The 17,500-nt window shown below is 58.1% G+C and overlaps 1 protein-coding gene across 1 annotated transcript in view; it reads left to right on the forward strand.

Moving 5' to 3' along the window:
• LOC135554245 (glutamate receptor ionotropic, NMDA 2B-like) overlaps window positions 1-17,500 on the forward strand; it is a 132,954-nt gene that overhangs the window by 87,662 nt on the left and 27,792 nt on the right. Inside the window, exon 5 of the mRNA XM_064986411.1 lies at window positions 191-383. Within this exon, the coding sequence (XP_064842483.1) occupies window positions 191-383 (193 nt within the window). The remainder of the gene's footprint in view (window positions 1-190; window positions 384-17,500) is intronic.

The raw sequence follows: 17,500 nt of genomic DNA on the forward strand, positions 1-17,500 counted from the left end.
TCCCTCTCTATCTCCCTACTGTCTCCTCTGTCAACTATATGTCATGGATCTCTCTCTTTCTGCTCTCCCTTTCTTCCTATTCTCATCACTCTATATGTTTCTGCCTCTTCCCTCATTTCTCTCTCTCTCTTGCTCTCTCTATCCACCCCCTCCTTCTCATCTCTCTCTCTCTCTCTCTGTCTCTCTGCAGGTTTAATCTCTGTGTCGTATGACGAGTGGGACTACGGCCTAGAGGCTCGCGTGCGCGATGGGGTGGCTGTCATCGCCATGGCAACCTCCACCATGATGCTCGACAGGGGGGCACACACCCTGATGAAGTCTGAGTGCCATGGGGCCACGGACAAGAAGGGGCCCATTGCTGGGAACCCAAATGAGGTGCTCAGGTAAATCTGGGGCGGATCGCCTATCAACCCTTTGAAATCTTTCAACATCTGCACACACAAAGAGTAACACACACATACACACACATCTCCCTCCCACAACAGCCCCCCTCCCCGTGCTGCACCCACACAGCCAGACCCTCTCCGTGCTGCACCCCCACAGCCAGACCCTCCCCGTGCTGCACCCCCACAGCTAGACCCTCTCCGTGCTGCACCCCCACAGCCAGACCCTCTCCGTGCTGCACCCCCACAGCTAGACCCTCTCCGTGCTGCACCCCCACAGCCAGACCCTCTCCGTGCTGCACCCCCACAGCCAGACCCTCCCCATGTTGCACCCCCACAGCCAGACCCTCGTCGTGCTGCACCCCCACAGCCAGACCCTCCCCGTGCTGCACCCCCACAGCCAGACCCTCTCCGTGCTGTCCGTGCTGCACCCCCACAGCCAGAACCTCTCCGTGCTGCACCCCCACAGCCAGAACCTCTCCGTGCTGCACCCCCTCAGCCAGACCCTCCCCATGCTGCACCCCCACAGCCAGACCCTCCCCGTGCTGCACCCCCACAGCCAGACCCTCCCCGTGCTGCACCCCCACAGCCAGACCCTCTCCGTGCTGCACCCCCACAGCCAGACCCTCTCCGTGCTGCACCCCCACAGCCAGACCCTCCCCGTGCTGCACCCCCACAGCCAGACCCTCCCCGTGCTGCACCCCCACAGCCAGACCCTCCCAGTGCTGCACCCCCACAGCCAGACCCTCTCCGTGCTGCACCCCCACAGCCAGACCCTCTCCGTGCTGCACCCCCACAGCCAGACCCTCCCCGTGTTGCACCCCCACAGCCAGACCCTCCACGTGCTGCACCCCCACAGCCAGACCCTCCCCGTGCTGCACCCCCACAGCCAGACCCTCTCCGTGCTGCACCCCCACAGCCAGACCCTCCCCGTGCTGCACCCCCACAGCCAGACCCTCTCCGTGCTGCACCCCCACAGCCAGACCCTCTCCGTGCTGCACCCCCACAGCCAGACCCTCCCCGTGCTGACCCCACAGCCAGACCCTCCCCGTACTGCACCCCCACAGCCAGACCCTCTCCGTGTTGCACCCCCACAGCCAGACCCTCTCCGTGCTGCACCCCCACAGCCAGACCCTCCCCGTGCTGCACCCCCACAGCCAGACCCTCCCCGTGCTGCACCCCCACAGCCAGACCCTCTCCGTGCTGCACCCCCACAGCCAGACCCTCTCCGTGCGCTGCACCCCCACACCCAGACCCTCTCCGTGCTGCACCCCCACAGCCAGACCCTCCCCGTGCTGCACCCCCACACCCAGACCCTCTCCGTGCTGCACCCTCACAGCCAGACCCTCTCCGTGCTGCACCCCCACACCCAGACCCTCTCCGTGCTGCACCCCCACAGCCAGACCCTCCCCGTGCTGCACCCCCACAGCCAGACCCTCTCCGTGCTGCACCCCCACAGCCAGACCCTCTCCGTGCTGCACCCCCACAGCCAGACCCTCTCCGTGCTGCACCCCCTCAGCCAGACCCTCCCCGTGCTGCACCCCCACACCCAGACCCTCCCCGTGCTGCACCCCCACACCCTCTCCGTGCTGCACCCCCACAGCCAGACCCTCCCCGTGCTGCACCCCCACACCCAGACCCTCTCCGTGCTGCACCCCCACAGCCAGACCCTCCCCGTGCTGCACACCCAGACCCTCTCCGTGCTGCACCCTCACAGCCAGACCCTCTCCGTGCTGCACCCCCACACCCAGACCCTCTCCGTGCTGCACCCCCACAGCCAGACCCTCCCCGTGCTGCACCCCCACAGCCAGACCCTCTCCGTGCTGCACCCCCACAGCCAGACCCTCTCCGTGCTGCACCCCCACAGCCAGACCCTCTCCGTGCTGCACCCCCTCAGCCAGACCCTCCCCGTGCTGCACCCCCACACCCAGACCCTCCCCGTGCTGCACCCCCACACCCTCTCCGTGCTGCACCCCCACAGCCAGACCCTCCCCGTGCTGCACCCCCACAGCCAGACCCTCTCCGTGCTGCACCCCCACAGCCAGACCCTCTCCGTGCTGCACCCCCACAGCCAGACCCTCCCCGTGCTGCACCCCCACAGCCAGACCCTCCCCGTGCTGCACCCCCACAGCCAGACCCTCTCCGTGTTGCACCCCCACAGCCAGACCCTCCCCGTGCTGCACCCCCACAGCCAGACCCTCCCCGTGCTGCACCCCCACACCCAGACCCTCTCCGTGCTGCACCCTCACAGCCAGACCCTCTCCGTGCTGCACCCCCACACCCAGACCCTCTCCGTGCTGCACCCCCACAGCCAGACCCTCCCCGTGCTGCACCCCCACAGCCAGACCCTCTCCGTGCTGCACCCCCACAGCCAGACCCTCTCCGTGCTGCACCCCCACAGCCAGACCCTCTCCGTGCTGCACCCCCTCAGCCAGACCCTCCCCGTGCTGCACCCCCACACCCAGACCCTCCCCGTGCTGCACCCCCACACCCTCCCGTGCTGCACCCCCACAGCCAGACCCTCCCGTGCTGCACCCCCACACCCAGACCCTCTCCGTGCTGCACCCCCACAGCCAGACCCTCCCGTGCTGCACACCCAGACCCTCTCCGTGCTGCACCCTCACAGCCAGACCCTCTCCGTGCTGCACCCCCACACCCAGACCCTCTCCGTGCTGCACCCCCACAGCCAGACCCTCCCCGTGCTGCACCCCCACAGCCAGACCCTCTCCGTGCTGCACCCCCACAGCCAGACCCTCTCCGTGCTGCACCCCCACAGCCAGACCCTCTCCGTGCTGCACCCCCTCAGCCAGACCCTCCCCGTGCTGCACCCCCACACCCAGACCCTCCCCGTGCTGCACCCCCACACCCTCTCCGTGCTGCACCCCCACAGCCAGACCCTCCCCGTGCTGCACCCCCACAGCCAGACCCTCTCCGTGCTGCACCCCCACAGCCAGACCCTCTCCGTGCTGCACCCCCACAGCCAGACCCTCCCCGTGCTGCACCCCCACAGCCAGACCCTCCCCGTGCTGCACCCCCACAGCCAGACCCTCCCAGTGCTGCACCCCCACAGCCAGACCCTCTCCGTGCTGCACCCCCACAGCCAGACACTCTCCGTGCTGCACCCCCACAGCCAGACCCTCCCCGTGTTGCACCCCCACAGCCAGACCCTCCTCGTGCTGCACCCCCACAGCCAGACCCTCCCCGTGCTGCACCCCCACAGCCAGACCCTCTCCGTGCTGCACCCCCACAGCCAGACCCTCCCCGTGCTGCACCCCCACAGCCAGACCCTCTCCGTGCTGCACCCCCACAGCCAGACCCTCTCCGTGCTGCACCCCCACAGCCAGACCCTCCCCGTGCTGCACCCCCACAGCCAGACCCTCCCCGTACTGCACCCCCACAGCCAGACCCTCTCCGTGTTGCACCCCCACAGCCAGACCCTCTCCGTGCTGCACCCCCACAGCCAGACCCTCCCCGTGCTGCACCCCCACAGCCAGACCCTCCCCGTGCTGCACCCCCACAGCCAGACCCTCTCCGTGCTGCACCCCCACAGCCAGACCCTCTCCGTGCGCTGCACCCCCACACCCAGACCCTCTCCGTGCTGCACCCCCACAGCCAGACCCTCCCCGTGCTGCACCCCCACACCCAGACCCTCTCCGTGCTGCACCCTCACAGCCAGACCCTCTCCGTGCTGCACCCCCACACCCAGACCCTCTCCGTGCTGCACCCCCACAGCCAGACCCTCCCGTGCTGCACCCCCACAGCCAGACCCTCTCCGTGCTGCACCCCCACAGCCAGACCCTCTCCGTGCTGCACCCCCACAGCCAGACCCTCTCCGTGCTGCACCCCCTCAGCCAGACCCTCCCCGTGCTGCACCCCCACACCCAGACCCTCCCCGTGCTGCACCCCCACACCCTCTCCGTGCTGCACCCCCACAGCCAGACCCTCCCCGTGCTGCACCCCCACACCCAGACCCTCTCCGTGCTGCACCCCCACAGCCAGACCCTCCCCGTGCTGCACACCCAGACCCTCTCCGTGCTGCACCCTCACAGCCAGACCCTCTCCGTGCTGCACCCCCACACCCAGACCCTCTCCGTGCTGCACCCCCACAGCCAGACCCTCTCCGTGCTGCACCCCCACAGCCAGACCCTCCCCGTGCTGCACCCCCACACCCAGACCCTCTCCGTGCTGCACCCTCACAGCCAGACCCTCTCCGTGCTGCACCCCCACACCCAGACCCTCTCCGTGCTGCACCCCCACAGCCAGACCCTCCCCGTGCTGCACCCCCACAGCCAGACCCTCTCCGTGCTGCACCCCCACAGCCAGACCCTCTCCGTGCTGCACCCCCACAGCCAGACCCTCTCCGTGCTGCACCCCCTCAGCCAGACCCTCCCGTGCTGCACCCCCACACCCAGACCCTCCCCGTGCTGCACCCCCACACCCTCTCCGTGCTGCACCCCCACAGCCAGACCCTCCCCGTGCTGCACCCCCACAGCCAGACCCTCTCCGTGCTGCACCCCCACAGCCAGACCCTCTCCGTGCTGCACCCCCACAGCCAGACCCTCCCCGTGCTGCACCCCCACAGCCAGACCCTCCCCGTGCTGCACCCCCACAGCCAGACCCTCCCAGTGCTGCACCCCCACAGCCAGACCCTCTCCGTGCTGCACCCCCACAGCCAGACCCTCTCCGTGCTGCACCCCCACAGCCAGACCCTCCCCGTGTTGCACCCCCACAGCCAGACCCTCCGCGTGCTGCACCCCCACAGCCAGACCCTCCCCGTGCTGCACCCCCACAGCCAGACCCTCTCCGTGCTGCACCCCCACAGCCAGACCCTCTCCGTGCTGCACCCCCACAGCCAGACCCTCTCCGTGCTGCACCCCCTCAGCCAGACCCTCCCCGTGCTGCACCCCCACACCCAGACCCTCCCCGTGCTGCACCCCCACACCCTCTCCGTGCTGCACCCCCACAGCCAGACCCTCCCCGTGCTGCACCCCCACAGCCAGACCCTCTCCGTGCTGCACCCCCACAGCCAGACCCTCTCCGTGCTGCACCCCCACAGCCAGACCCTCCCCCGTGCTGCACCCCCACAGCCAGACCCTCCCCGTGCTGCACCCCCACAGCCAGACCCTCCCAGTGCTGCACCCCCACAGCCAGACCCTCTCCGTGCTGCACCCCCACAGCCAGACCCTCTCCGTGCTGCACCCCCACAGCCAGACCCTCCCCGTGTTGCACCCCCACAGCCAGACCCTCCTCGTGCTGCACCCCCACAGCCAGACCCTCCCCGTGCTGCACCCCCACAGCCAGACCCTCTCCGTGCTGCACCCCCACAGCCAGACCCTCCCCGTGCTGCACCCCCACAGCCAGACCCTCTCCGTGCTGCACCCCCACAGCCAGACCCTCTCCGTGCTGCACCCCCACAGCCAGACCCTCCCCGTGCTGCACCCCCACAGCCAGACCCTCCCCGTACTGCACCCCCACAGCCAGACCCTCTCCGTGTTGCACCCCCACAGCCAGACCCTCTCCGTGCTGCACCCCCACAGCCAGACCCTCCCCGTGCTGCACCCCCACAGCCAGACCCTCCCCGTGCTGCACCCCCACAGCCAGACCCTCTCCGTGCTGCACCCCCACAGCCAGACCCTCTCCGTGCGCTGCACCCCCACACCCAGACCCTCTCCGTGCTGCACCCCCACAGCCAGACCCTCCCCGTGCTGCACCCCCACACCCAGACCCTCTCCGTGCTGCACCCTCACAGCCAGACCCTCTCCGTGCTGCACCCCCACACCCAGACCCTCTCCGTGCTGCACCCCCACAGCCAGACCCTCCCCGTGCTGCACCCCCACAGCCAGACCCTCTCCGTGCTGCACCCCCACAGCCAGACCCTCTCCGTGCTGCACCCCCACAGCCAGACCCTCTCCGTGCTGCACCCCCTCAGCCAGACCCTCCCCGTGCTGCACCCCCACACCCAGACCCTCCCCGTGCTGCACCCCCACACCCTCTCCGTGCTGCACCCCCACAGCCAGACCCTCCCCGTGCTGCACCCCCACACCCAGACCCTCTCCGTGCTGCACCCCCACAGCCAGACCCTCCCCGTGCTGCACACCCAGACCCTCTCCGTGCTGCACCCTCACAGCCAGACCCTCTCCGTGCTGCACCCCCACACCCAGACCCTCTCCGTGCTGCACCCCCACAGCCAGACCCTCCCCGTGCTGCACCCCCACAGCCAGACCCTCTCCGTGCTGCACCCCCACAGCCAGACCCTCTCCGTGCTGCACCCCCTCAGCCAGACCCTCCCCGTGCTGCACCCCCACACCCAGACCCTCCCGTGCTGCACCCCCACACCCTCTCCGTGCTGCACCCCCACAGCCAGACCCTCCCCGTGCTGCACCCCCACAGCCAGACCCTCTCCGTGCTGCACCCCCACAGCCAGACCCTCTCCGTGCTGCACCCCCACAGCCAGACCCTCTCCGTGTTGCACCCCCACAGCCAGACCCTCTCCGTGCTGCACCCCCACAGCCAGACCCTCCCCGTGCTGCACCCCCACAGCCAGACCCTCTCCGTGTTGCACCCCCACAGCCAGACCCTCTCCGTGCTGCACCCCCACAGCCAGACCCTCCCCGTGCTGCACCCCCACAGCCAGACCCTCCCCGTGCTGCACCCCCACAGCCAGACCCTCCCCGTGCTGCACCCCCACAGCCAGACCCTCCCCGTGCTGCACCCCCACAGCCAGACCCTCCCCGTGCTGCACCCCCACAGCCAGACCCTCTCCGTGCTGCACCCCCACAGCCAGACCCTCTCCGTGCGCTGCACCCCCACAACCAGACCCTCTCCGTGCTGCACCCCCACAGCCAGACCCTCCCCGTGCTGCACCCCCACACCCAGACCCTCTCCGTGCTGCACCCTCACAGCCAGACCCTCTCCGTGCTGCACCCCCACACCCAGACCCTCTCCGTGCTGCACCCCCACAGCCAGACCCTCTCCGTGCTGCACCCCCACAGCCAGACCCTCTCCGTGCTGCACCCCCTCAGCCAGACCCTCCCCGTGCTGCACCCCCACAGCCAGACCCTCCCCGTGCTGCACCCCCACAGCCAGACCCTCTCCGTGCTGCACCCCCACAGCCAGACCCTCCCCGTGCTGCACCCCCACAGCCAGACCCTCTCCGTGCTGCACCCCCACAGCCAGACCCTCTCCGTGCTGCACCCCCACAGCCAGACCCTCCCCGTGCTGCACCCCCACAGCCAGACCCTCTCCGTGTTGCACCCCCACAGCCAGACCCTCTCCGTGCTGCACCCCCACAGCCAGACCCTCCCCGTGCTGCACCCCCACAGCCAGACCCTCCCCGTGCTGCACCCCCACAGCCAGACCCTCCCCGTGCTGCACCCCCACAGCCAGACCCTCTCCGTGCTGCACCCCCACAGCCAGACCCTCCCCGTGCTGCACCCCCACAGCCAGACCCTCCCCGTGCTGCACCCCCACAGCCAGACCCTCTCCGTGCTGCACCCCCACAGCCAGACCCTCTCCGTGCTGCACCCCCACACCCAGACCCTCTCCGTGCTGCACCCCCACAGCCAGACCCTCCCCGTGCTGCACCCCCACAGCCAGACCCTCTCCGTGCTGCACCCCCACAGCCAGACCCTCTCCGTGCTGCACCCCCACAGCCAGACCCTCTCCGTGCTGCACCCCCTCAGCCAGACCCTCCCCGTGCTGCACCCCCACACCCAGACCCTCCCCGTGCTGCACCCCCACACCCTCTCCGTGCTGCACCCCCACAGCCAGACCCTCCCCGTGCTGCACCCCCACAGCCAGACCCTCTCCGTGCTGCACCCCCACAGCCAGACCCTCCCCGTGCTGCACCCCCACAGCCAGACCCTCCCCGTGCTGCACCCCCACAGCCAGACCCTCTCCGTGTTGCACCCCCACAGCCAGACCCTCTCCGTGCTGCACCCCCACAGCCAGACCCTCCCCGTGCTGCACCCCCACATCCAGACCCTCCCCGTGCTGCACCCCCACCTCCAGACCCTCCCCGTGCTGCACCCCCACAGCCAGACCCTCCCCGTGCTGCACCCCCACAGCCAGACCCTCTCCGTGCTGCACCCCCACAGCCAGACCCTCCCCGTGCTGCACCCCCACAGCCAGACCCTCTCCGTGTTGCACCCCCACAGCCAGACCCTCCCCGTGCTGCACCCCCACAGCCAGACCCTCCCGTGCTGCACCCCCACAGCCAGACCCTCCCCGTGCTGCACCCCCACAGCCAGACCCTCCCCGTGCTGCACCCCCACAGCCAGACCCTCTCCGTGCTGCACCCCCACAGCCAGACCCTCTCCGTGCTGCACCCCCACACCCAGACCCTCTCCGTGCTGCACCCCCTCAGCCAGACCCTCCCCGTGCTGCACCCCCACACCCAGACCCTCCCCGTGCTGCACCCCCACACCCTCTCCGTGCTGCACCCCCACAGCCAGACCCTCCCCGTGCTGCACCCCCACAGCCAGACCCTCTCCGTGCTGCACCCCCACAGCCAGACCCTCCCCGTGCTGCACCCCCACAGCCAGACCCTCCCCGTGCTGCACCCCCACAGCCAGACCCTCTCCGTGTTGCACCCCCACAGCCAGACCCTCTCCGTGCTGCACCCCCACAGCCAGACCCTCCCCGTGCTGCACCCCCACAGCCAGACCCTCCCCGTGCTGCACCCCCACCTCCAGACCCTCCCCGTGCTGCACCCCCACAGCCAGACCCTCCCCGTGCTGCACCCCCACAGCCAGACCCTCTCCGTGCTGCACCCCCACAGCCAGACCCTCTCCGTGCTGCACCCCCACAGCCAGACCCTCCCCGTGCTGCACCCCCACAGCCAGACCCTCCCCGTGCTGCACCCCCACAGCCAGACCCTCCCAGTGCTGCACCCCCACAGCCAGACCCTCCCCGTGCTGCACCCCCACAGCCAGACCCTCTCCGTGCTGCACCCCCACAGCCAGACCCTCCCCGTGCTGCACCCCCACAGCCAGACCCTCTCCTTTCCTCTGCTGGGCCTTTTGAACTGGTTGTGATGCGGAGCTTTAATTGGTCCCAGTGGCGTTTCAGTCTGAGAACAGTAGCCTGTTGCGCTGCTCTGTGGAACTGAGTGGGGTATTGCATTCCGGAGCAGTTCCACCCTACTCTGTGTTTTGCCACTCTGCCTCTATGTGTTGGGGGATTGTTGGGCATCCTGTTGGGACACCAAAGTGGGTTTGGCTGCTTACAAAAATCCTGTTTCCTCCACTGATTCGGGGCTTGTTGGGAGCGGCCGAATGCTATTTCTGTTGCTGTATCGCGGCAGCACCTGGGGATGCTCTGAGCTTTCTCTCTCACAAGCATTTCTGGTTGCAGTTCAAAGCCTAACTGAGTCTAGCTCACTTCGGAAGCTCTGCTGTATTGTCTCACAGGAAGCTGTCAGATGTCATTTCAGCGTAGGCCTCTTACGTTATGCCGTGGTTGTTTGTCCCTTCCCAGTGCTTTTAGATAACGGCACAGCTACTTTCCCCAGTATATTGTCCTCTGTAATACTCTCCCCAGCCGACTCTAACCCACTGTTTCAAAATCAACTAGTCTGTGCATTTGATCAAATCATGCTGAACTGGTCTCAGATCGGGCTCTGGTTTTACTTGAACTCAACCTGTTTGTTGATAACCTCTGTCTTCAGGGGGTCAATGAGCTGATGAGCAGCAAGCCCACAGATAGTCAGATAGACTCTTGCTAACCTAATCAGTGCTTCCTCTAAGGTGATAGATACGGCACCATGGGGCTATGAGAGCAGCCTGATGGGATGCCAGGGGTTATCAGACCTACAACAGCCTATATTACTATGTATCGTCATTTTATTGTCTTTTTTAATGTGTCGGATAAGAAAGATAAAGAAATGTATGGCCATTTACACACCATTTACACACCATTTAACACGCCTTTCTGTGTGACTCTAGATGAAATATGTTGATACCTTGCTGTACTTCCCGTCAGGGTTTTTCATTTATTGAATCCCAGAGAGTTAGGGGACCTGATTGGCGCTTTAAGTCATGTGTGGAAAAACAAAATGAAAATCCTGTATAAGGTATCATATGTGAGTGGTGTCAGAGTCTATCTAGAAGATAGCGAAGGAGTCAGGCGCAGGACACAGGTATGAGTAAAAAAAAACACTGATTTACTCAATCCAAACATGTAACAAAAATCCCGTTCCAAACCAGGACACAAAATCCGTTCCAAACCAGGACACAAAATCCCGTTCCAAACCAGGACACAAAATCCCGTTCCAAACCAGGACAAAACAGGACACAAAATCCCGTTGCAAACCAGGACACAAAATCACGTTCCAAACCAGGACACAAAATCCCGTTCCAAACCAGGACAAACCAGGACACAAAATCCCGTTCCAAACCAGGACACAAAATCCCATTCCAAACCAGGACAAAACAGGACACAAAATCCCGTTCCAAACCAGGACACAAAATCCCGTTCCAAACCAGGACACAAAATCCCGTTCCAAACCAGGACAAACCTGGACACAAAATCCCGTTACAAAACAGGACAAAAAATCCCGTTCCAAACCAGGACAAAACTAGACACAAAATCCAACGCACCGGAATACACGAAAGACAATCACGCACAAAACAGAAAGGGAAAACAGAGGGATAAATCAGGAACATAATTATGAGATGGGAACCAGGTGTGTAAACAGACAAAACAAAAGGAAAAATGAAACATGGATCGGTGGCGGCTAGAAAGCCGGTGACGTCGAACGCCGCCCGAACAAGGAGAGGGAACAACTTCGGTGGAAGTCGTGACAAGTGGTGTGTTTTTAAAAATTCTAAATGAATGGATATTTTATTTACTTATAAGAGTATCATGTTGGAGTCAGTAGAAACACACCATGGAATACATTGAATGACTTTTCCCTGTACTTCTACTCACTGGTAGAGGATAGTATGGACCATTCCATTAGTGGAACCTAAAGGCACCTGGATCATGGTCTAACAAAGCTGACTCTGACCCACCTAAACAGGAACAGGTTACATGTTAGAAATGAGCAGTGTGTTGGAAAAGGGGTCAAGTGCTTTTAAATGTTGTGGAAATGTAGGTCTGCGGTAGTTTGTCTGTTGGAGAAGACAAATGCGTGATCAGTATTTTGACCCTGGATGGTGTTTGGAGTGACCTCTGCCAGGTCCAGCCAGTAGGCAGCTGTAGTCCATAAACTCCTGTTGGAGAAGACAAATGCGTGATCAGTATTTTGACCCTGCATGGTCTTTGGAGTGACCTCTGCCAGGCCCCGTCAGTAGGCAGCTGTAGTCCATAAACTCCTGCTGAGTATCTGTTATTGGGATGGAAGTGGGCTACTTCACAGAGATTTTGGGCAATGGATGTAAAATGGTACCTGTTTATGATGGGGCTTTCATGGAACTGGGTCAGACTGCTGTTCTCTCTTTCTCTCTCTCTCTCTCTCTCTCTCTCTCTCTCTCTCTCTCTCTCTCTCTTTCTGTCTTTATTTCTCTCTCTCTCTCTTTCCATCTCCCACTCTGACACACACACACACACACACACACACACACACACACAGGCAATATGGACCCTGTTGTCATTTTACATATATTCTGTTTTTCAAAATTAAAAACAGGGTTACCTAAACCTCCTAATCAATATTTCACAATATCGCCTGTGTGTTCACCGTACTGTATCTACATAATCTGACATGTGACCTGTGTGTTCACCATACTGTATCTACATAATCTGACATGTGGCCTGTGTGTTCACCGTACTGTATCTACATAATCTGACATGTGACCTGTGTGTTCACCGTACTGTATCTACATAATCTGACATGTGGCCTGTGTGTTCACCGTACTGTATCTACATAATCTGACATGTGGCCTGTGTGTTCACCGTACTGTATCTACATAATCTGAGATGTGACCTGTGTTTTCACCGTACTGTATCTACATAATCTGACATGTGACCTGTGTGTTCACCGTACTGTATCTACATAATCTGACGTGTGGCCTGTGTGCGTTAATGACTCGTCCTCCCCTGGGCTTTATGCGTTGACTAAGAGGATGGGGTGTATATAGGTGTGTGGTGATTTTACTGAGAGAGAGAGAGAACGCCAGGAGGGCAGTGAGTGGGAGAAGGTGACATAGGCAGGAAAGTTAAACACATTGCACAGCAAAGAACAGTATCGTTACAGAGATGGAGAGAAACAGGGGGTAGAAGTGAAGTGAAGAGAGAAATATGGCCTGTCTACCCCCTCTTTTTCCCCTCTTCTATCACACTCTCTCTCTCTCTCTTTCTCTCTGTGAGATTATGGTTCCCATAGCAACGCAGCAGATTGGCTTGGAAATCTTGGTGGTTGTGGGTACCATGGCAACACATTACATATGCTTGTGTGAGTCTCTGTGTCGGCGTTGTCAACGTGTGTAGGATGGTACAGTATACACGTTCGCACACAAATACCCCACATGTACATTGCCATGCATACCTATACCATCCTAAACATTCAAGAGGACACATTCTCCAGTCACTTTGTAAATGGTTTATAATTTATGCAGCATATTCCATAGGCTTTGCGTCGGTGCCAAGGTTGTTCACATGGCATTTCTAACAGACTGTTCTCTATTATTTCCCCATTTAATATTTCATACTTTACCTTTCCACGTGCAGTAGCGAGAGAGAAACAAGTAGAACGATTCGGTTGAAGGATTTTTTGAGAAATGTTGAAAGGACGTTGTAAATCCTGTGTTTTGGACCCGTGACATTTCGGAGCACACAGAACAAGAATGTTTTTTGCCAGATTGCATCTACCTGTTTACCTATCATGCCATTCTATCAAGCAAATCCACAGCCTCTCCCACTCTCCTACACACATCATACCAAGGTGCAGCGGTGTACTGTATACCTCTCATTACACAACATACAGGTAACAGCCAAAAGGATACACCAAAATAAAGTGTCTTAATTAGAGGTCGACCGATTAATCGGAATGGACGATTAATTAGGGCCGATTTCAAGTTTTCTTAACAATCGGAAATCTGTATTTTTGGACACCAATTTGGACGATTTTTTTTCTCTCTTTTTTCCTACACCTTTATTTAATCTTTTTAACTCGTCAAGTCAGTTAAGACATTCTTATTTTCAATGACGGCCTAGGAACGGTGGGTTAACTGCCTCGTTCAGGGGCAGAACGACAGATTTTTACCTTGTCAGCTCGGGGGATTCAATCTTGCAACCTTACAGTTGACTAGTCCAACGCTCTAACCTCTTGCCTTACATTGCACTCTGTGAGGAGCCTGCCTGTTATGCGAATGCAGTAAACCAAGTTAAGTTGCTAGCTAGCATTAAACTTATCTTATAAAAAACAATCAATCAATCACAATCACTAGTTAATTACACGTGGTTGATGATAGTACTAGTTTATCTAGCGTGTCCTGCGTTGTATATAATCGATGCGGTGCGTATCGTTGCTCCAATGAGTACCTAAACATAAACATCAATGCCTTTCTTAAAATCAATACACAGAAGTATATATTTTTAAACCTGCATATTTAGCTAAAAGAAATGCAGGTTAGCAGGTAATATTAACCAGGTGAAATTGTGTCACTTCTCTTGCGTTCATTGCACGCAGAGTCAGCGTATATGCAACAGTTTGGGCTGCCTAATTTGCCAGAATTTTACGTAATTGTGACATAACATTGAAGGTGGTGCAATGTAACCGGAATATTTAGACTTATGGATGCCACCCGTTAGATAAAATACGGAACAGTTCCGTATTTCACTGAAAGAATAAACGTCTTGTTTTCAAGATGATAGTTTCCGGATTCAACCATATTAATGACCTAAGGTTCGTATTTCTGTGTGTTATTATATTATAACTAAGTCTATGATTTGATAGAGCAGTCTGACTGAGCAGGGGTAGGCAACAGCAGGCTCGTAAGCATTCATTCAAACAGCACTTTTGTGCGTTTGCCAGCAGCTGTTTATGACTTCAAGCCTATCAACTCCCGAGATTAGGGTGGTGTAACCAATGTGAAATGGCTAGCGAGTTAGCGGGGTGCACGCTAATAGTGTTTCAAACGTCACTCGCGCTGAGACTTGGAGTGGTTGTTCCCCTTGCGCTGCAAGGGCCGCAGCTTTTGTGGAGCGATGGGTAACGCTGCTTCGAGGGTGGCTGTTGACGATGTGTTCCTGGTTCGAGCCCAGGTAGGTGCGAGGAGAGGGACAAAAGCTATACTGTTACACTGGCAATACTGAAGTGCCTATAAGAACATCCAATAGTCAAAGGTTAATGAAATACAAATGGTATAGAGAGAAATAGTCCTATAATTCCTATAATAACTACAACCTAAAAACTTCTTACCTGGAAATATTGAAGACTTATGTTAAAAGGAACCACCAGCTTTCATATGTTCTCATGTTCTGAGCAAGGAACTTAAACGTTAGCTTTCTTACATGGCACATATTGCACTTTTACTTTCTTCTCCAACACTTTGTTTTTGCATGATTTAAACCAAATTGGACATGTTTCATTATTTCTTTGAGGCTAAATTGATTTTATTTATGTATTATATTAAGTTAAAATAAGTGTTCATTCAGTATTGTTGTAATTGTCATTATTACAACAACAAAAAAATAAAAAATCGGACGATTAATCAATATCGGCTTTTTTGGGGGTCCTCCAATAATCGGTATCGGCATTGACAAATCATAATCGGTCGACCTCTAGTCTTAATAGGGTGTTGAGACAGAATAGCTTCAGTGAACCTGGGCAGAGATTCTACAAGTGTCTGAAACTCTATTGGAGGGATGTGAGACCATTCTTCCATGAGAAATTCCATCATTTGATGTTTTGTTGACGGTGGTGGAAAACACTTTCATGCTCATCAAACTATTCAGTGACCACTCAGGGCATTGTCATCTTATTTGGGCATAGACATGTGAGACAAAATAATGGCCTGCCCAGAATTTTTAAACATGACCCTAAGCATGATGAGATGTTAAGTGCTTAATTAACTCAGGAACCACACCTGCTTTCTATATACTACTATACTTCTGAATTGATTGCCCCCCATCTAGCTTCAGAGTTTGTTCTGTTAGGTGACCTAAACTGGGATATGCTTAACACCCCGGCAGTCCTACAATCTAAGCTAGATGCCCTCAATCTCACACAAATCATCAAGGAACCCACCAGGTACAACCCTAACTCTGTAAGCAAGGGCACCCTCATAGACGTCATCCTGACCAACTGGCCCTCCAAATACACCTCCGCTGTCTTCAATCAGGATCTCAGCGACCACTGCCTCATTGCCTGTATCCGCTACGGTGCCGCAGTCAAACGACCACCCCTCATCACTGTCAAACGCTCCCTAAAACACTTCTGTGAGCAGGCCTTTCTAATCGACCTGGCCCGGGTATCCTGGAAGGACATTGACCTCATCCCGTCAGTTGAGGATGCCTGGTCATTCTTTAAGAGTAACTTCCTCACCATTTTAGATAAGCATGCTCCATTCAAAAAATGCAGAACTAAGAACAGATACAGCCCTTGGTTCACTCCAGACCTGACTGCCCTCGACCAGCACAAAAACATCCTGTGGCGGACTGCAATAGCATCGAACAGCAACTGTTCAGGGAAGTCAGGAACCAATAGACGCTGTCAGTCAGGAAAGCTAAGGCCAGCTTCTTCAGGCAGAAGTTTGCATCCTGTAGCTCCAACTCCAAAAATTTCTGGGACACTGTGAAGTCCATGGAGAACAAGAGCACCTCCTCCCAGCTGCCCACTGCACTGAGGCTAGGGAACACGGTCACCACCAACAAATCCATGATTATTGAAAACTTCAACAAGCATTTCTCAACGGCTGGCCATGCCTTCCGCCTGGCTACTCCAACCTCGGCCAACAGCTCCGGCCCCCCCGCAGCTCCTCGCCCAAGCCTCTCCAGGTTCTCCTTTACCCAAATCCAGATAGCAGATGTTCTGAAAGAGCTGCAAAACCTGGACCCGTATAAATCAGCTGGGCTTGACAATCTGGACCCTCTATTTCTGAAACTATCCGCCGCCATTGTCGCAACCCCTATTACCAGCCTGTTCAACCTCTCTTTCATATCGTCTGAGATCCCCAAGGATTGGAAAGCTGCCGCAGTCATCCCCCTCTTCAAAGGGGGAGACACCCTGGACCCAAACTGTTACAGACCTATATCCATTCTGCCTTGCCTATCTAAGGTCTTCGAAAGCCAAGTCAACAAACAGGTCACTGACCATCTCGAATCCCACCGTACCTTCTCCGCTATGCAATCTGGTTTCCGAGCCGGTCACGGGTGCACCTCAGCCACACTCAAGGTACTAAACGACATCATAACCGCCATCGATAAAAGACAGTACTGTGCAGCCGTCTTCATCGACCTTGCCAAGGCTTTCGACTCTGTCAATCACCATATTCTTATCGGCAGACTCAGTAGCCTCGGTTTTTCGGATGACTGCCTTGCCTGGTTCACCAATTACTTTGCAGACAGAGTTCAGTGTGTCAAATCGGAGGGCATGCTGTCCGGTCCTCTGGCAGTCTCTATGGGGGTGTCACAGGGTTCTCGGGCCGACTCTTTTCTCTGTATATATCAATGATGTTGCTCTTGCTGCGGGCGATTCCCTGATCCACCTCTACGCAGACGATACCATTCTATATACTTTCGGCCCGTCATTGGACACTGTGCTATCTAACCTCCAAACGAGCTTCAATGCCATACAACACTCCTTCCGTGGCCTCCAACTGCTCTTAAACGCTAGTAAAACCAAATGCATGCTTTTCAACCGATCGCTGCCTGCACCCGCATGCCCGACTAGCATCACCACACTGGATGGTTCCGACCTTGAATATGTGGACACCTATAAGTACCTAGGTGTCTGGCTAGACTGCAAACTCTCCTTCCAGACCCATATCAAACATCTCCAATCGAAAATCAAATCAAGAGTCGGCTTTCTATTCCGTAACAAAGCCTCCTTCACTCACGCTGCCAAGCTTACCCTAGTAAAACTGACTATCCTACCGATCCTCGACTTCGGCGATGTCATCTACAAAATTGCTTCCAACACTCTTCTCAGCAAACTGGATGCAGTTTATCACAGT

The sequence above is a fragment of the Oncorhynchus masou genome, chromosome 14 (genome assembly GCF_036934945.1).
Source record: "Oncorhynchus masou masou isolate Uvic2021 chromosome 14, UVic_Omas_1.1, whole genome shotgun sequence".
NCBI lineage: Eukaryota > Metazoa > Chordata > Actinopteri > Salmoniformes > Salmonidae > Oncorhynchus > Oncorhynchus masou.